The 18,513-nt window shown below is 52.0% G+C and overlaps 2 protein-coding genes across 2 annotated transcripts; one reads left to right on the top strand and one right to left on the bottom strand.

Annotated features, from left to right (window-relative positions):
- Positions 1-5,008: 5,008 nt before the first annotated feature.
- On the bottom strand, positions 5,009-6,203 carry LOC310887733 (olfactory receptor 14C36-like; the record flags this gene model as incomplete). The annotated part of the gene is made up of 1 exon (XM_083813906.1): positions 5,009-6,203. Exon 1 carries the CDS (start codon positions 5,969-5,971, stop codon positions 5,009-5,011), a length of 963 nt encoding a protein of 320 aa, XP_083670032.1. The 5' UTR covers positions 5,972-6,203.
- Positions 6,204-12,648: 6,445 nt separating this feature from the next.
- On the top strand, positions 12,649-14,136 carry LOC310887822 (olfactory receptor 14A16-like). Its single transcript, XM_083814000.1, has one exon. The coding sequence runs from the start codon at positions 12,932-12,934 to the stop codon at positions 13,967-13,969; it is 1,038 nt and encodes a 345-aa protein (XP_083670126.1). The 5' UTR covers positions 12,649-12,931; the 3' UTR covers positions 13,970-14,136.
- Positions 14,137-18,513: the final 4,377 nt, after the last annotated feature.

Raw genomic sequence — 18,513 nt, 5'->3', positions numbered from 1 at the left:
TCCTCTGACCTTGCTCCAGTAGTTCCATGTCCCTCTTCTACTGGGGAGCCCAGAACTGGACACAATACACCACGTGTGGCCTCACCAGGGCCACACCTCCCTCAACCTGCTTGCAACACTCTTCCGAGTGCAGGCCAAGATACCCTTGGCCTTCTTGGCCACAAGAGCACACTGCTGACTCATGGTCAGCCTGCTGTCCGCCAGGGCTCCCAGGTCCCTCTACAGAACTGCACTCCAGCAGGTCAGCCCCCAGCCTGTACTGGTGCTTGGGGTTATTCCTCCCTAGGTGCAGGACCCTGCACTTGCCTGTATTGAACTTCATGAGGTTCCTCAGCCCAACCCTCCAGCCTGTCCAGGTCCCTCTGGATGGCAGCACAGCCCTGTGGGGTATCAGCCACTCCTCCGAGCTTTGTGTCATCAACAAACTTGCTGAACAGAAAGGAAAGAAGGAGAGAAGGTGAATCAAATGCCTTATTTTGAATAGCCAAGTGTGCACTAATCCCAGCTTATATGGGCTACAGCAATGTCTTCAGGAAGACTCTGCAACACCCAGACACACTCATTTTCCTTTTCCTCCACAGTATATTATTTGTGACTTCCTAATGCCAGCAGGGATGACCATGATCTCCTCTAACAACCCACACCTTTCATTCAATTGTTCAGACTTCCCTTTCTAGTCAAAGGAGCGAAACCCATTGTCTCAACTGAGATCCTTGGCCTAATCTGCTTCTGCACCACCTCCTGCTCCAGAAAGGTACCGTAGGTGTCAGGTCAGATTCCCCAGCCGCACTGGAGGGCTTCAGCTGTCCCAGGAGTGCAGTGCCTCTCTCTGGGTGCACAACTGAATCAACTCATGCATGAAGATGCTAGGCAAATCTTTAAATGAATGGAAAAACACATTCCTGTGACTGGTGTGTAAGAAGTCTTCATTTTCAGAATTTTGAAGGTTGTCTACAAACTCTCAGGATTTCTTTTCATAGGTCTTGGAAACATGCCAGCAATGTGATGAACCTTACCTTCTATGTAAATATAAATTTATACACACATTTCCAAAAAAGGATGTCCTGATGGCACTTTCAGTGCAGGGACGTCCTCAGGGACGAGTGAGAGAAATGGTGCAAGGTTGGGAGGTGTGGAACAAGTTTGTCTGCACAGTGTCAAACTTCTATCTGTCCAGACCTCCTTAAGAGACTCTTAGGCCTGTCTGTGTCTTAATAAGCCCAAGGTGTAGTTGCTGACAAGTTTATCAGCTTCAGCTCCTGAGAGGAGACTGATGAAATCTCTCAGAAAACCCAAGTCAGAAGACAAACCCCAAAGTCCTTCAAAGCACTGATTGGTCCCTCTGAGGGCCATTACTGACAAAGCCCCATGAACTCCTTAGAGCAGGTAATTGGAGGCCATGATTACAGGTAGGCCAAGGCCCTGTGCAGGTGGCTCTGAGGCTGAGAAAATGCTGGCTTTGTTTAATCAAGCAGAAAGGCCATATCCTGCTGCCATCTGTGGGCAGAGATGTCCTGTCCCTCATCTGGAGCTCTGGGCTCTTCCTCGGTCAGTGGGATGTGGGTTATGCAGTGTCAAGTGAAAGACAACGGTGTGACACCTCCTGGCCTCTGTCAGGGGGAGCAAAGTGGAGACAAGCCCCATTGCTAAGAGGACAACGTGTTTCCTCCCAGGCCTTGGTGGCAGGGAGATGTGCCAAGGGTACAAGACCTTGGCTTTCTTGGCTAAGTCTCACGTTGCCAGAGCCCTTGTTCATTGCCACCACTGGCTGTCCTATATTGTCCCACACCTGTCCCTGTTTCCCTTCAGGATGCAAACATCCATCTTGCTTTCCCACCTTGCTCGCCCCTTCACATTTCTATGACTTCATTGATGTCTCTACCCTCTCCAGCTGTGCCCTGAAACACAAACCCATGGACTGATAACAGATTCCCTCCAGGTAACTTCTGATACTATAGAACATCCCTTCCACTCACTTATCTTCTCTCTCATGTCTTATCTCCAGCACCCAAGCTTCCCTTTGAGGCAGGTTTTCTCTCACATGCTGTTTCCCATGAGCAAGGAAAGTTCCAACATCTCAGAAACCATCCTTCACACAGGCATCCACACCCATCAGCCTTCCTGGGGCCTGTCAGCTGACCAGACAGAAGGATCCTCACCATGATCTTCCAGGCCATGTGTCCTTCCTGCTGGCCTTTCAGCTCCTCAGATAGACACAACCAAGCCACATGTCTGCTGTTCCAGAGTCATGTACTCAGGCACAAGAGACTTGACAACCCACAGCCAAGGCAGCTTCTGCATGGGCCTTTCAGGTACTTGGGCAGAAGGCATCACACAAGCACCATGCCAGCCAGGTGCCTTCTGCTGGCCTGTGAGAGATGCTGGGAGTTGTGAGCCTAAAAGCCCACCTGCCAGCCGGGAGGCAAGGGTTGGCCTGGCAGCTACCTCAGAAAGATGGGACCTCCCAGTCCCTTGCCCAGCCATGCTCCTGCTGCTGGCCTATCAGCTGCAGAGGCAGAAGTGACCCCACAGTCCCCACCAAAGCCAATTGCTTCCTACTGGATTCAGAGTTTCTAAGGCAAAATCAACACCCTATAGGAACATCCAAACCTGGCATCCTCCTTGGAGCCCAGCACCTAACAAGACAAAGGAAAAGTCCTTGTCATCCTCCAAGACCATACATCTCCTGATGGCCTTTCAGTTTCTCAATGGATTGGACAGACCTATGTGCAAGCTCTGTTAGGTACTGGGGCAGGAGTGACATTGAAATAAAGATTTACTCTAGCTGCATGTGAGTGGCTCCTCAGTTCCTTATGACAGCTTAAATGTCACCCTCATAGACCACCCATGTTCCTGAAGGGGGCCTATCAGGCAGAAGTGCCCTGACACCCACCTGCACAGCCATGGGCCTCCTTCTGCCTCCTGAGATCCTGAGGCACAGCTGACCTCAGCAGAGCATCCTCACCCATCTCCTCCTTGAGTCCTGTGACCTGTCCAGATCCATGTCGCCTCCCCTGCCTCCTCCAAGACCAAGTGGATGCTCCAGGTCCTTTCAAGGCCTGCCCAGCCTCATGAAGCCAAACTGCTTCAGTTTTGGATAACAGAGCAGGAATGAGGGATTTGAGGATTAAGTGGTTAGGGTTTAGGGATTAGATCTTCCTTCCAAGTTTAGGGATTGGGCAGAGATTCAGAGGGAGGACTTGGTGTTCTGCTTTGATTATCCAGCCATTCTTTAGGGTATCGACTATTTTTGATTAGGGTTTTATAATCTGCTTTCCTAAAGGAGAAGGTGTTAAGGCTGGCAATTTAATGCTAAGGGTTAAGGACTGTGGATTTTCAAGAGCTAAGTGAAATGAATACTTTCCCAGTGAGTGTTGCAGCAGCAGCAGCCTTACCTGAACCCCTCTTACTGCTTCCAAATCTTTCCTTTCTCTTAGCCAAGCCCCTATTCTCCAGATCTACCACCCTTATACCCCAGCTTTCCCCTGGCCTCCCCATATGTGTCACCCTGTTGGGGCAGCTTTCTGATGGCCTTTATGACCTCAGAGGCTCTGCCTCCCTGCTGTTGGCCAGCCAGGGGCTGGGACAGAAGTGACCTCACAGCCAGCATCCACAGGACCACAAGGAGCTGTTGTGCTCAGGAGGCCTCTTCCCAGCCCCCCCAGGAGCAGTGGGTGCAGGGGATGCCCTGCACAATCCCTCAGGTACTCTGCCTGCCAAGCATCTCATGCTTCAGAAGGCCTCCCACACATCCAGACTCACATTTCCCCATGTAGCCTTTAGCAACTCCAGGGCTGAAGGAAATGGCCACCTCTGTGTGGAAAAGTGAATCAAGAACTGAATAGAAAATTTAGGAGAATATTGAGAATCTCTACAGTGAAGGAACTGGCATTGCTTCATTCAGCTGGTTTCCCAGGGGACCATACCTCCAAAGAGAAGTGACCCTGAGACTCTGTCTGTCCCACTGGACACGATGACCCCCTTAGGGGATAGTTTGTTGCACTTGGGGTCACTTGGGTTCATCTCACCGTACCCACGCTATGGGCAGTCTCATATGGACAAGGCAATTAGTAGTCATTTAGTGTCCACAGCTGGAGGAAGAAACCACCTGTGAGAGCTGGAGCAAGAGCCCAGTGCTGGGAATGCTGGTTGTGAGGGGCTGCTCTGGGACCATTGCCCTGGGGCAGCATCTGCCAGGGTGTCCAGAGAACAAGGGCCCAGACCAGCCCCTGCTCTGCTGGTCCCCCCTGTCTCTCCCCAGAGGACAGCCTTGCATGTTGTGGACACAGGCCGGTAAAATCAACATCTCATATGTGCAGGGCACCAAAAGACAGGAATGGAATCAGTGGAATCAGCACTTCCCTACTAAATCCTGTTCCTGGGACGTCTATCCCATCTGTGTGAGCCCACAGAGAAACAAGCAAAGCAAGAAGCCTCCTTTGAGTTCATCCCTTTGCAATATCCATGAGAGCAGCTTTGGGAGAAGAGCTGAGCCTTCAGGCACTGCCCTCAGCACATCCCCTTTTATGCTGGAGATGCTGGTACAGAGCCAGCTGTGTTAGAGAAGTGCCCCTGGCCTGTCCCTGCCTGTGGACACAGGACTGCCCCACAGCAGCATGGTGAGCAACCGACAAGAGCAGTCCTCACAGCAACACAACGGCTCCAAAGGAGAGCATGGGTGGTGAAGTAAAGCAGATCGGGACAGACCAAGCCCTGGCAGTGCTGCTGTGCCAGGACTCTTCTTCCCTCCACCTCTGTGCAGAGCCAAGTACACCTGCAGATCCACCACAGGTATCTGAGAAAGGATCTCAGGCAAGCAAGTCACTGCAGGATCCATCCTTTTATTTCAATACATCTTAATTGCCCTTTAAATACACCTTGTTTCAGAGCCACATGAGAAAATAGATAGATAAATAGAAGGGGAAGAGAAAAGATGTTTTTTATGAACACATATATCACAAGTTATGCAAAAAGGAAAAAAAAAAGTCTTGTCCTTTAATGAGTTATATTATGAGTGATATGCAGAAGACAGACAGTTTATTGGTTCTGAAAAACAGTCAATCATCAGTTTCCATACTGCATCCATGAGCTCCTGGTTCCTCATGCTGTAGATGAGGGGGTTCACTGCTGGAGGCACCACTGAGTACAGAACTGCCACCAAAAGATTCAGGGAGGAGGAGGACATGGAGGGAGGTTTCAGGTAGGCAAATGCGGCAGTGCTGATGAACAGGGAGACCACGGCCAGGTGAGGGAGGCATGTGGAAAAGGCTTTGTGTCGTCCATGAAATGATGGTATCCTCAGCACAGCCCTGAAGATCTGCACATAGGACAGCACAAGGAAAACAAAACACCCAGATGCTAAAACAGCACTAACCACAACAAGCCCAACTTCTCTGAGGTAGGCATCTGAGCAGGAGAGCTTAAGGATCTGGGGAATTTCACAGAAGAACTGGTCCAGGGCATTGCCTTGGCAGAGGGGGAGGGAAAAGGTATTGGCAGTGTGCAGCACAGCATAGAGAAAAGTACTGCCCCAGGCAGCTGCTGCCATGTTGACACAAGTTCTGCTGTCCATTATTGTCCCGTAGTGCAGGGGTTTGCAGATGGCAATGTAGCGGTCATAGGACATGATGGTGAGAAGATAAAACTCTGCTGTGATAAAGACAACAAACATAAAGACCTGGGTGGTACAACCTGCATAGGAAATGGCCGTGGTGTCCCAGAGAAAATTGGCCATGGCTTTGGGAACAGTGGTGGTAATAGTGCCCAGGTCGAGGAGGGCGAGGTTGAGGAGGAAGAAGTACATGGGGGTGTGGAGGCGGTGGTCGCAGGCTATGGCTGTGAGGATGAGGCCGTTGCCCAGGAGGGCAGCCAGGTAGATGCCCAGGAAGAGCCCGAAGTGCAGGAGCTGCAGCTCGTGTGTGTCTGCGAATGGCAGGAGGAGGAACTCTGTGGGGAAGCTGCTGTTGGACATTTGATGCCTCTGCACATGTGGACCTGTCCGTGGAGGAACAGAGAGTGACAATTTAGACTTCTCTGAGCTTAACTTATATTTCAAAGAAAGCTCCTCAGAAAGACACAGTGTCAGTTGTGAAGAGGATGTACTCCTTCCTGGAGCTCCGGGTTTTGCTGCCTAAGAGTTCCGCAGGGACCAGGCAGATCCTTGGTGGACTCAGGAGCAGTCAGTACTGCCTTATAGTATCCGGTAAAGAGCACCAGAGATGGATTTCAGGTGCCCATTTTGCTGACATAGCTTGTGCTATCTGTACAGGTGTTAAGGGAAATTAGAAGGTTCTTCACAAACGTACAAATCTATTTCACTGTAAGGTTCTACGATCTTCAGTCCCTTCTAAAAACCTGATAACTCCTTATCAACCTCATAACTGTCCCTCACAGCAGGAAAGTGAAAGCAGAGTTCTGAGAGTGCCTTCCCTTCAGATAGCCCCTGCCTTGGTCTTCCTTAACAATAGAAGCCCCAGAGATGCCATGGGGGTTCTGTGGAGCTGTGAGCAGCCTGTTCAGTGCTGTGGTTTAATCCAGCTAATATCTAAGCACTACACAGCGATTTGCTCATCCTCCCCCCTCCGTCTCTGGGATGGGGGAGAGAAACAGGAAAATGAAGCCTGTGGGTTGAGATAAAGACAGGTTATTAAGACAGGGAAAATAATAATAAGGATAATAGCACTACTACTACTAATGTGTACAAAACAAGTGATGTACAATGCTGTACACATGGACCGATGCCCAGACTATCCCCAAGCAACCAGCCCCCCCACCCCGGCCAGCCACCCCTATATATTGTTTAGCATGACGTCAGATGGTATGGAATACCCCTTTGGCCAGTTTGGGTCAGCTCTCCTGGGTCTGTCCCCTCCCAGCTCCTGCTGCACCCCTAGCCTGCCCGCTGGCAGGGCAGAGCAAGAAGCTGAAAAGTCCTTGACTTAGTGTAAGCACTACTCTGCAACAATTAATACATCAGTGTGTTATCAACACTATTCTCATCCCAATCCAAAACATAGCACCCTACGAGCTACTAGGAGGAAAATTAACTCTATCCTAGCTGAAACCAGGACACCCGGGAAGTAGACTCCCACCATCAGCAGGACCCTGCCCTGTCCTGCCTTGCTCCGGGGGCTCCTTTCACCCACAGCTTCTCCCCGCAGCGCCCTGGGCAGCTCCCCAGGCAGGCTGAGTGCTGAGCCTGGCAGGCAGCAGAGGCCCTGCCCTGGCACACAGCCCCTGGGGCACAGCAGGGACCCTGCTCTGCACCACAGCCCTGGGCACCCCTGCCTGCACCCCAGCTGTGTAGCCTGCGGCCAACCCCACGAGAAGGAACCCTCATGTCCTGTTCTTCTGACAGAATAGGTACGTAATTATTGATCCAGGGAACATCCCTGTCCTCCACACTATAGAAGCCAGCAAGCCCCTGTGACTTGACCTATCGGCTGTGGGAAGTGGCAGCTGTAGAAGAACCCTCTAGGATACTGTATCTGCCTGCTCTCCCACGGACCCTTACCATGTTAGAGCTCCATGTTACAGCTGTGAAGATTTCTCCTGCAGTAAGCTCTCAGCAGCCCGCCTCCACACTGCCTTTAACATCTCCCTCCCTTCTCTCAGCCGCTCTTGTCCCTTGCAGGCAGTGCCCCCAGCCCTGCTGCGCTGTGCAGAGGAGCTGCTCCTGCAGCACCCTGGGCAGCTCCCTGGGCAGGCTGAGTGTTGAGCCTGGCAGGCGGCAGAGGCCCTGCCCCGGCACACAGCCCCTGGGGCACAGCAGGGACCCTGCTCTGCACCACAGCCCTGGGCACTCCTGCCTGCACCCTGCCTGCACAGCCTGCAGCCAGCACAGTGAGAAGGAACCCTTCCTGTCCCTCTGAAATCTTTAGAAGGTAATCACTGGTACAAGGAATATCCCCATCCTCTGCACTAGAGATGCCAGGGCAGCCCCTGTGACAAGTCCTCTCAGCCACGGGAAGAGGCAGCTCTAGAAGTACCCTCTAGGATAGTGCATCTGCCTGCCCTCACACAGACACTTACCCTGTTCAGGGCTGTGAAGATTTCTCCTGCAGTGAGCTCTCAGCAGCCCCTCTCCACGCTGCCTATAACATCTCCCTCCCTTCTCTCAGCCACCCTTGTCCCCTGCAGGCAGTGCCCCCAGCCCTGCTGCGCTGTGCAGAGGAGCTGCTCGTGGGCAGAGCTGTCTCTCTGCAGCGCTGCCCGCTTACCAGGAGCTCCCCTTGGTCGCAGGAGCCCGGCCCAGCTCAGCAGCACAGGGAGCTCTTGACACGAGGGAACTCCAGGGAACTGATTTTGAATCAGGCTGAAGCAATCCCTCATGTTCGCTCTCTCAGCTGGGGAGAGACAGCTACTTCCAGCAGTGTCATTTCTCCTGTCAGGAGAAGTTTCATCAAAGAATCACCTTGTCCTCTTCCACTTTTAGGTGAGACACCCAGAATGTGACTGACAGGAATCACATTTTCCCAAGTTGATGGAAGTGATCACAGTGAGTCAATTGATGCATCTCATTCTGAGTTCAATGACCTAGGGCTGAAATGGGGCCCAGAACCTTCCATATCAGCGACAAACCCACACAATTTGGGATTTCTCTCGCCTCTGTTCAGATATGTACAAAATACTCTAGGCTAAGCTGTCTCGGTAATTACAGGAGACAGAGAAGAGCAGTGAGTTGTTCAAATGCAAACACCATTTGACATTTGAGGTGCCATACGTTGGGCAGGTTAGCATTCATTAGAACTTCAGAGATTGGGAATATAGGGATTGGCATTTTGTCAGTGTCTACTGCCTAAAAATGTTGCCTTCCTTTGTGCCTTGTCACTAACCTGGGAGCTGTCCCTTGGCAGTTCGCTAAATCATATAAACCTCCCCTATAACATCTCTCTCTCCTTCCCAAAACTGGGAGAAAATTAAGTCAATTAAAATTAAAGTCAATTCCCTTGAGGGTAAAGGGGCCTTACAGAGACATCTTGATAGATTTGAATGCTGGTCAGTCGCCTACCATTTAACATTTAACAAGAACTAATGCCAGATTCTGCACATCAGACTGCGTATTCCTGGATGTACATATAGACTGGGGACAAGTGGATGGAGCATAACCCTGAAGAAGGGGATCTGGGGGATGTGGTTCATGGTAAACTCAGGATGAGTACGGGGTGTTCAGGCTCCACTCCATCCCTGGGAAGGCGATAGAGCAGCTCCTCCTGGAACCCATTTCCAGGCTTGGAAGGACAAGAAAATCATCCCGAGCAGTTGGGACATCTTCATGTAGGGGAAGCCACATCTAATCACTTTGGGCATGAAATGTCCATGATGAAATGACTGGCCTGGCAGATGAGAGTAGAGCAGTGCATATAGATCTACTCTGACTTCAGGAAGGTTTTGTTGTGGATTAACCTGGAAGTAGCTAAGCACCACACAGCAGCCAGCTTGGTCCTCCCACCCAGTGGGTCTAAAAGTGAGAAACCTTGTGGGCTGAGATAAAGACAGTTTAATAAGTAAAGCAAGAGCAGTGCATACATGCAAAGTAAAATAAAATAAAATAAAATAAAATAAAATAAAATAAAATAATAAAAAGAATTCCTTATTCACTATTTGCCCTTGACGAACAGAAGTTTAGCCATTTGTAGGAAAACCGTGTTTCATCAAGTGTAACCATTAGTTGCAAAGGAAGATGCAGTATTACCCAATATTCCTCACACCATGAATAAAAGAAAAATACAGATTTTTTTTAGTGTTTCTTCAACAGCTCAATAAATGCCTATCTTTTAATTTATGTCTCAGTTCAGCATAAAAGACATATCAGCTTAGTAGAGCAAATCCAGAGCATGGCCACAAAATCATTCAGAGGACTGGAGCAGGTCTGTTATGAAGAGAGGCTGGGAGAATTGGGGTTTGTCAAGATGGAAAGGAGAAGGGCCTGAGGAGACCTTACAGCAACCTTCCAGTACCTAAAGGGGGCCTGCAGGAAAGCTGGGGAGGGACACTTTATCAGGGAATTTGGTGACAGGACAAGGGGTAATGGCTATAAAATTAAAAGAGGGTAGTTTTAGATTAGATATTAGACATTCACTTAGTGCTGACCCATGTAAGCACAGCATCAAGAGTTTCTATTTCTCATACTGCCCCCCGTGACATGTGGGTTGAGAGTGTGCAAGACATTGTGATGGGACACAGCCAGAAGAGCTGACCCAAAGTGATCAAATTGATATTCCTCACCATCCAGCACCCTGTGCAGCCCACCACCCCACTACCAAAAGCATGCCATGCACACCAAGTACACCTCCTGTGAAGAGTGTCTGAGAGAGTTGGGATTGCTTAGTATCGAGAAGACAAGACTCCATGAGAAATTATTGTAGCCTTCCAGTACATAAATGGGACTTGCCCATGTGTGTAGTGAGAGGAGAGGAGACTCAAGGAGAGGAGAGGAGACTCAAGGAGAGGAGACTCAAGGAGAGGAGAGGAGACTCAAGGAGAGGAGACTCGAGGAGACTCAAGGAGACTCAAGGAGAGGAGAGGAGAGGAGAGGAGAGGAGAGGAGAGGAGAGGAGAGGAGAGGAGAGGAGAGGAGAGGAGAGGAGAGGAGAGGAGAGGAGAGGAGAGGAGAGGAGAGGAGAGGAGAGGAGAGGAGAGGAGAGGAGAGGAGAGGAGAGGAGAGGAGAGGAGAGGAGAGGAGAGGAGAGGAGAGGAGAGGAGAGGAGAGGAGAGGAGAGGAGAGGAGAGGAGAGGAGAGGAGAGGAGAGGAGAGGAGAGGAGAGGAGAGGAGAGGAGAGGAGAGGAGAGGAGAGGAGAGTTCATTTGGAAGGGACCTTCAAAGATCATCTAGTCCAACTGCCTGATCTCTCCAGGGCTAAACAAAAGTTACAGCATATTAATGAGGGCAATGTCCAAATGCTTCTTGAACACTGACAGGCCTGGAACAAGAACCAGGTCTCAAGGAAGCCTGTTCCAGTGTTTGACCACCCTCACAGTACAGAAAATGTTTCGTGCTGTCCACTCTGAATATTCCCTGGTGCAGATATGTTCCATTCCCACAAGTTCTGTGATCAGTTACCAGGGAGAAAAGATCATCACCTCCCTCTCCACTTCCCCTCCTCATGAAGTTGCTGAGAGCAATGAGGTCACCCCTCATACTTCTTTTCTCCAGACTAGACAACCCGAAGTGTCCTCAGCCTCTCCTCATAGGACATCCCCTGTTACCAGTATTCCCCCCTTTCCCTTGGTTTCCCAACTGACAAGGTTCCTGGTCAGATAACCTTGCTGGAAGAAATATTTTCTCTGTCTCCCGTGCTCCCACCAGTCAGTGTGACTGACCAGGTCTGGCTCCCTCACTGTCTCCTTTATCACTTGTTGGTCAGGTTTGTGTCCCTGGCTGTGTTGTGATTTATCCCCAGGAGGTAGCCAAGCACCTCACAGAAGCTCTCTCCCTCCCTATTCTTAACAGAACAAAGAACAGAAGAAAAATAGGAGAAAGATGTCCATCAGTTTGATTAAAAGTTGTTTCCTCTAGAGTCCTGGGAATTCGTCAACAGCTCCCTGTGCTGCTGAGCAGGGCTGGGCTCCTGGGCCCAAGGGGAGCTCCTGGCAAGCGGGCAGCGCTGCAGAGAGACAGCTCTGCCCAGGAGCAGCTCCTCTGCACAGCGCAGCAGGGCTGGGGGCACGGCCTACGGGGGGGGTCAAGGGCGGCTGAGAGAAGGGAGGGAGATGTTAAAGGCAGTGTGGAGAGGGGCTGCTGAGAGCTCACTGCAGGAGAAATCTTCACAGCCCTGAACAGGGTAAGTGTCTGTGTGAGGGCAGGCAGATGCAGTATCCTAGAGGGTACTTCTATAGCTGCCTCTTCCCGTGGCTGAGAGGACTTGTCACAGGGGCTGCCCTGGCATCTCTAGTGCAGAGGATGGGGATATTCCTTGTACCAGTGATTACCGTCTAAAGATTTCAGAGGGACAGGAAGGGTTCCTTCTCACTGGGCTGGCTGCAGGCTGTGCAGGCAGGGTGCAGGCAGGAGTGCCCAGGGCTGTGGTGCAGAGCAGGGTCCCTGCTGTGCCCCAGGGGCTGTGTGCCGGGGCAGGGCCTCTGCCGCCTGCCAGGCTCAGCACTCAGCCTGCCCAGGGAGATGCCCAGGGTGCTGCAGGGAAAAACTGTGGGTGGAAGGACCCCCCCAGTCAGGGCAGGGCAGGGCAGGGTCCTGCTTGTGCCCAGAGGGTTCCTGGGGCAGGCTGCTCACTGCTCCACAGCATCCCCAGACCATGTCAGAGGGGAGTGTTCAGACGGAAGGTTAAGGCTGAGGCTGCTTGGTATGGTCTGTGCTGTCCAGAAACTGCACTTTCACCTCTCTCTGGTTTATAAGGATGGGAATGGAAACAGAGCTGTACAGAGTGGAGAAGATTTTGAGTTTCTGTCACCTTGAATTTTATGAGGAACCTCAGAAAGGGCCTTCAGCACCTGCAAGCCTTCAGAAGGCAGCAGTGTCACCTTCCCAGTTTCATCAGGGCTTGTGTGACCTGCTCTTCAACACCTGCACACACTGAGAGGGTGCAGGGCAGAGCTGAGCACACAGCAGATGGGATGGGTTCTGTGAGCACTGGCAGGGCACAGACATGGTGACAGAAAAGAAGCTCCTTGTAGGAATGGCTGCAGGCAGCAGAGATGGGCAGGGAGAAAGGGAACTGTAAAGGGAAAGCCTGCTGCAGAGGATAGACCGGCACCTCCTGCCATCCCCTGCATGGGGTATGGGGCCAATGGGTAAGTTAGCTCTTTGGGGCAGCAAGGTGGGGGTCACCCGAGACACTCAGCGTCCTGTGAAGGAGCCCCCAGGCAGGGAATTGTGTTCCTCACAGTGCACTCAAACAGCACAGGGCAGAGCACCAGCCAGGGAGCTGGAAGTATGCCATCCTGATCAGGGGAAAATGGAAGTGAGTGTGCAATGGTCAGTGAGAAACGGAGTGGATTCTGCTCAGAGACCCTGTCCTCACTGTCTGTGTGTTTTCCTCCATGGACAGGCAACCATGCCCTGAGGCTGCAAATGTCCAACAGCACCTTCCCCACAGAGTTCCTCCTCCTCCCATTCGCAGACACACGCAAGCTGCAGCTCCTGCACTTCGGGCTCTTCCTGGGCATCTACCTGGCTGCCCTCCTGGGCAACGGCCTCATCCTCACAGCCGTAGCCTGCGACCACCGCCTCCACACCCCCATGTACTTCTTCCTCCTCAACCTCGCCCTCCTCGACCTGGGCACTATTACCACCACTGTCCCTAAAGCCATGGCCAATTTCCTCTGGGACACAAGAATCATCTCCTACTTGGAATGTGTTGCTCAGATTTTTTTCTTTTTCTTTTTCCTTTCAGCAGAGTTTTTTCTTCTAATAATCATGGCTTATGACCGCTACATTGCCATCTGCAAACCCTTGCACTATGGGACAGTAATGGACAGCAGGACTTGTGTCAACATGGCAGCAGCTGTCTGGGGCAGTACTTTTCTCTATGCTGTGCTGCACACTGCCAATACCATTTCCCTCCCCCTCTGCCAAGGCAATGCCCTGGACCAGTTCTTCTGTGAAGTTCCACAGATCCTTAAGCTCTCCTGCTCAGATGCCTACCTCAGAGAGGTCGGGCTTCTTGTGGTTAGTGTCTCTTTATCCTTTGGGTGTTTTGTTTTCCTTGTGCTGTCCTATGTGCAGATCTTCAGGGCTGTGCTGAGGATCCCCTCCGTGCGTGGACGGCACAAAGCCTTTTCCACTTGCCTCCCTCACCTGGTTGTGGTCTCCCTGTTTCTTAGTACTGCCACATTTACCTACCTGAAGCCCCCCTCCATCTCTTCCTCATCCCTGAATCTTTTGCTGGCAGTTCTGTACTCGGTGGTGCCTCCAGCAGTGAACCCCCTCATCTACAGCATGAGGAACCAGGAGCTGAAGGATGCAGTTTGGAAACTGATGACTGGAGGTTTTTTGGAAGCAATAAACTGAATGCCTTCTTAATGTTACTCAGCAGAGACCTAGAAATGTTTTTTTTTTTTTTTCCTCCTTATTTACTTATTTATTTGCTTATTTTTACTTTGCTTTACTCCCCTTAATGTTTTCCACAAAGAAATGTAATTGTTCATCCCCTTCCTTATTTTTATGTACCTGTTTTCTTTGACTCCAGGTCTTTGCATTTATCATGGGCCAGGCTTTCTGTGTATTTAAATAAAGGGAAGGACCATGCAGTGACTTGCTTGCCTGAGATCCTTCCTTGGAGACCTGTGGTGGAATTGCAGGGGCTGTGTGCAGAGATGGAACGTGAGAAGATTCCTGGCACAGCAGCACTGCCAGGGAACCCCAGGGCTTGATCTGTCCCAAGCTGCTCTCCCTTTCACCTCCCACGCTCTCCTTCATTGACCTTGTGTTGCTGTGAGGACTGATTGCTCTTGCCGCTTGCTCACCGTGCTGCTCTGGGGCAGTCCTGTGTCCACAGGCAGGGACAGGCCAGGGGCACTTCTCTAACACAGCTGGCTCCGTACCAGCATCTCTAGCATAAAAGGGGATGTGCTGAGGGCAGTGCCTGAAGGCTCAGCTCTTCTCCCAAAGCTTCTCCCATGGATATTGCAAAGGAGTCGACTAAAAGGAGGCTCCTGGCTTTGTTTGTTTCTCTGTGGGCTCGTGGGGATGAGATTAGCTGATCACCCAGGATCAGCTTTTAAGCAGGGAGGGCTGATTCTGGTGTTGCCTGCTGGTGCCCTGCAGCCATGGATATGGTGACTTCACCAGCCTGTGTCCACTGCATGCAGTAGGTGTGAAGGTAGGCAGGCATCTTTCTAGAGGGAAGTGGAAGCTGCCAGGAGAGCCCAGGGGATCATCAGGGACAGTGTGTGTCAAGGAGTCAGCAGGGCACAGAGCCCACAGAGCATGAGCGTGTCGAAGGTGGAGCCACCCAGAGATAAGTGCAAGATCTGGGACGGAACAGGCAAAGGAGAGCTCTGCAACTCCAAGGAACACAGCAGGCATAGGGAAAGCAGTCTGGTGAGTTATTCGTTACACCTGTGGTGAAATTACACAGACTGGATCTAGTAAATCACACCAAAACATCTCCTGCCATTGGAAATGAGTTGGACTTGGTGATCCTTGTGGGTCCCTTCCACAAGGGGAAGGTGAGGAGGTGAGGTAATTTGCAGATGGCAGCAGCAGGGGCACTGCAGACTGACCTCCACTTCTCCATTTGATGCTTTGGGGTCTGATGAGTCTGATGCTGATGAGTCTGGTTGTGTGGGAGGCCTTCTGAAGCATGAGATGCTTGGCAGGCAGAGTACCTGAGGGATTGTGCAGGGCATTCCCTGCACCCACTGCTGCTGGGGGGGCTGGGAAGAGGTCTCCTGAGCACAACAGCTCCTTGTAGCCCTGTGGATGCTGGCTGTGAGGTCACTTCTGTCCCAGCACCCGGCTGGCCAACAGCAGGGAGGCAGAGCCTCTGAGGTCATAAAGGCCATCAGAAAGCTGCCCCCAACAGGGTGACACATTTGGGGAGGCCAGGGGAAAGCTGAGAGAATAATGGTGGGAGATTTGGGAGAGAGAAGAGGGGTTTAGCTAAGAGAAAGGGAAGATTTTCTCTTATGCTTATTCAACATTCACTGGGAAAATATTTATGTTATGTCCTGGTAATATTTCTAACTAGTAACCCGAAAATCTAGTGCTACCCTAAATGCTCTCTCTCACCCTGAAAGGCATCCACTGCTCTAATCCCCAGCCTCAAAGCCTACCTTGAAGTCAAACCCCAGACATATTACCCATGCAACAGCACAGCTTTTCCCCTAATCGTGATGTATTTCTGAAGAGCAATTTGAATTCTCTGCTGTCATATCTTACGCAATACCACCTCTATATGTATGTTATCTCCACACATAGATGCCTCCAGAGGTTTATGTTCTTGCTGGATTGTGGTAGGCTGTGTGATAAGAAGTGCATCTGCACACAAAAGAAAGGCCCAGGCAAGCGATAGCAGGATGAGTAATTCAGTTCATGCCCTGCCCTGGCTGCTCCCAGGCCCAGCACAGGAGAGCTTTCAGCTCAACAAGAGCCCATCTCCATGAGCCCAGAAGAGCACAAAGCACAATGGCAGGTGGGAACCCAAGGCACAGGCTCCTGCGGAACCAAGATCTTGTCCCAGATCTTTCCAGGGCTGCCCTAGGAGGGCTGTCAGCCCAGTGTCTAGGAGGAAACCCAAGATGCATCACTGGCAGCAGCTCTCTGCATCACCATTTGGACTAAGGGGATTGCTGCCTAGGGCTGTAGGTCACCTGATGGTTGTACAAAGGGGCAAGTGCAGCAGCTGGACAAGAACCAGGGCATCAGAGTGCCCACGTAGTCAGCAACAGTAGAGGTGGGAGTGTGTGGACTCAGTGGACTTAAGTGTGTGAGTGTGTGTGAGATTGGGGTGGTGTGTGCCAGCAGCTGGAGTGGGGCTGCACCCATGGGGGCTCTTACGTCCAAGTGCCTTCAGCTGGGGAGACTGGAAGCCAGGAACTTGTCCTGGTCAGGCTGAGTGTCTGATCCCAGCTGCTGGCAGATCTACCTTGCACACACAAACATGCACGTGCGCACACAACCATTCTGTATTTCCCACTGTCAGTCCTCCGTCCTACTCAGCCAGAGAGGGGATCAGGATAAGGATGCTGCTGCTGTTTGTAGTTGTGTGAATGCTGAATGTACCTGCCTGCATTGTCCTGTGTCCTGCCATGTGTTGATGCTTACGTGATGTCTATGTAGGCTTGTGTGTGTGCCTCCCAGGAGTACACGCTCTGCCTTGCTCAGGTTGGACCGAGGGGCAGAGAGCTGCAGCAGCCTCAGGTCTCCCAGGCTGCTGGAGGGGGCTCTCTGTTGAATAGAGGTTTGTGCCTGCTGGGCACAAAACCATCTCTGTATATGACATAGAAGTGGCGAGGCTGAAAGAAATGGAAAGGAAAAAGGGGTTGTGGTTTATAGCAAGCTGAATATGAGCCAGCAGTGTGCCCTGACAGCCAGGAGGGCCAACCGTATCCTGGGGTGCATCAAGCACGGCATCGCTAGTCGGTCGAGGGAAGTGATTGTCCTGCTCTACTCTGCGCTGGTGCGGCCTCACTTTGAGCACTGTGTGCAGTTTTGAGCACCATAGTACAAAAAGGACATGAAACTGTTGGTGGATGATCCTTGTGTGTCCCTTCCAACTTGGGATATTCTATGATCCTGTGATTCCAGGCCATCAAATCCACACAGTCCAATAAACATGATTGTCCCTTCCCTCCATCTGGCTGGAAGCAGGGCCCCTCTAACCCTATTCATAGTAGTTGTCCGTGTGTCTCAGGGACTGTGATGGAAACGGGCGAGGTGATCGGCTCCGGGGCAGACGCGTTCTGCAGCAGAGTGGGGGATCGGGACAGGCAGGGCTTTTTTTCCGACATCGAGGCAGCACGAGGGAGCCACCAGGACCTGGCAGCCCCCGCGAGGGAGGCTGACGAGGCGTAGGCGGAGCCAACAGAGCCCCCTCCACGGCCGTTCAAAAGCAGCCCCTAGGGAGCGCGAGCGACCAGGAGCGCGGCGAACAGGGTGGGCAAAGAGAGCGTGGCGCGTCAGAAGGGCGGGGCGCGGCAGTTTGCGCAGCAGTTCGCGCAGGCAGGGCGAGCAGGGAGGGCGGAGAGGGCAGAGTTTCCCCTCCCGCCCATAAGAACAACACCTTTAACGGCTGTCGACCGCTAGCTAGGCTGCAATGGTCTTCACCAGGCAAAGTACTCTCTCTAGACAGTCTGTACCCACCCAGACTGACCGCCTGCTCAACAATGCGGCAGTTCAGGTCTCTGGGTGCAGGGAGTGTCTGAGCCTGTTGCTGCCATCTGAGGGAGGCAGAGGCACTGTGTGTGTGAGGTGCGAGCAGGTGGATGACCTGGTCCGCCTGGTGGCAGAACTCAAAGAGGAGGTGGAGAGGTTGAGGGCTATCAGGGAGTGTGAGTGGGAGATAGACTGGTGGAGTGACTCCCTGCAGGGCCTGAAGGAGAGGTACCGGGGTGAGACACCCCAAACAGAGGTGGACCTCCTGCCCTGTCGCTGTCGGGCAGAGGGAGGTGACCTAGGAGTTGAGGAGGGATGGAGACAGGTCCCTGCTCGACCTTGCAGGCAACGCCCCCCCCGCTACCAGCCCCACCTTCCCAGCTGCCCTTACATAAAAAATTTGAGGCCCTGGAGCTTGAGAGGCCGGTGGGTGAGGACGAGGTAGAAAGTCTACCCAGGAGGATGCCTAGGGCGAGGAAGCTGACTCCACGCCTCAAGACTGCCTCCACCAAGAAAGACAGAAGGGTGATCGTAGTAGGCGACTCCCTTCTCAGGGGAACAGAGGGCCCTATTTGTCGACCTGACCCTACCCGTAGGGAAGTCTGCTGCCTCCCTGGGGCCAGGGTCAGGGATGTTGCCAGGAAGCTTCCCAACCTGGTTCACCCCTCTGACTACTACCCTCTTTTGATAGTCCAGGCTGGCAGTGATGATATTGAAGAGAGAAGCCTGAAGGCTAT

This window comes from Anser anser (genome assembly GCF_964211835.1).
Source record: "Anser anser genome assembly, chromosome: 29".
NCBI lineage: Eukaryota > Metazoa > Chordata > Aves > Anseriformes > Anatidae > Anser > Anser anser.
Note: the sequence above shows the minus strand (reverse complement) of the source record. Positions and strands in the feature narration are given on the sequence as shown.

Coding starts and splice junctions, on each gene's coding strand:
- LOC310887822 (XM_083814000.1), top strand. CDS start 12,932: ATGGTCAGTGAGAAACGGAGTGGATTCTGCTCAGAGACCCTGTCCTCA.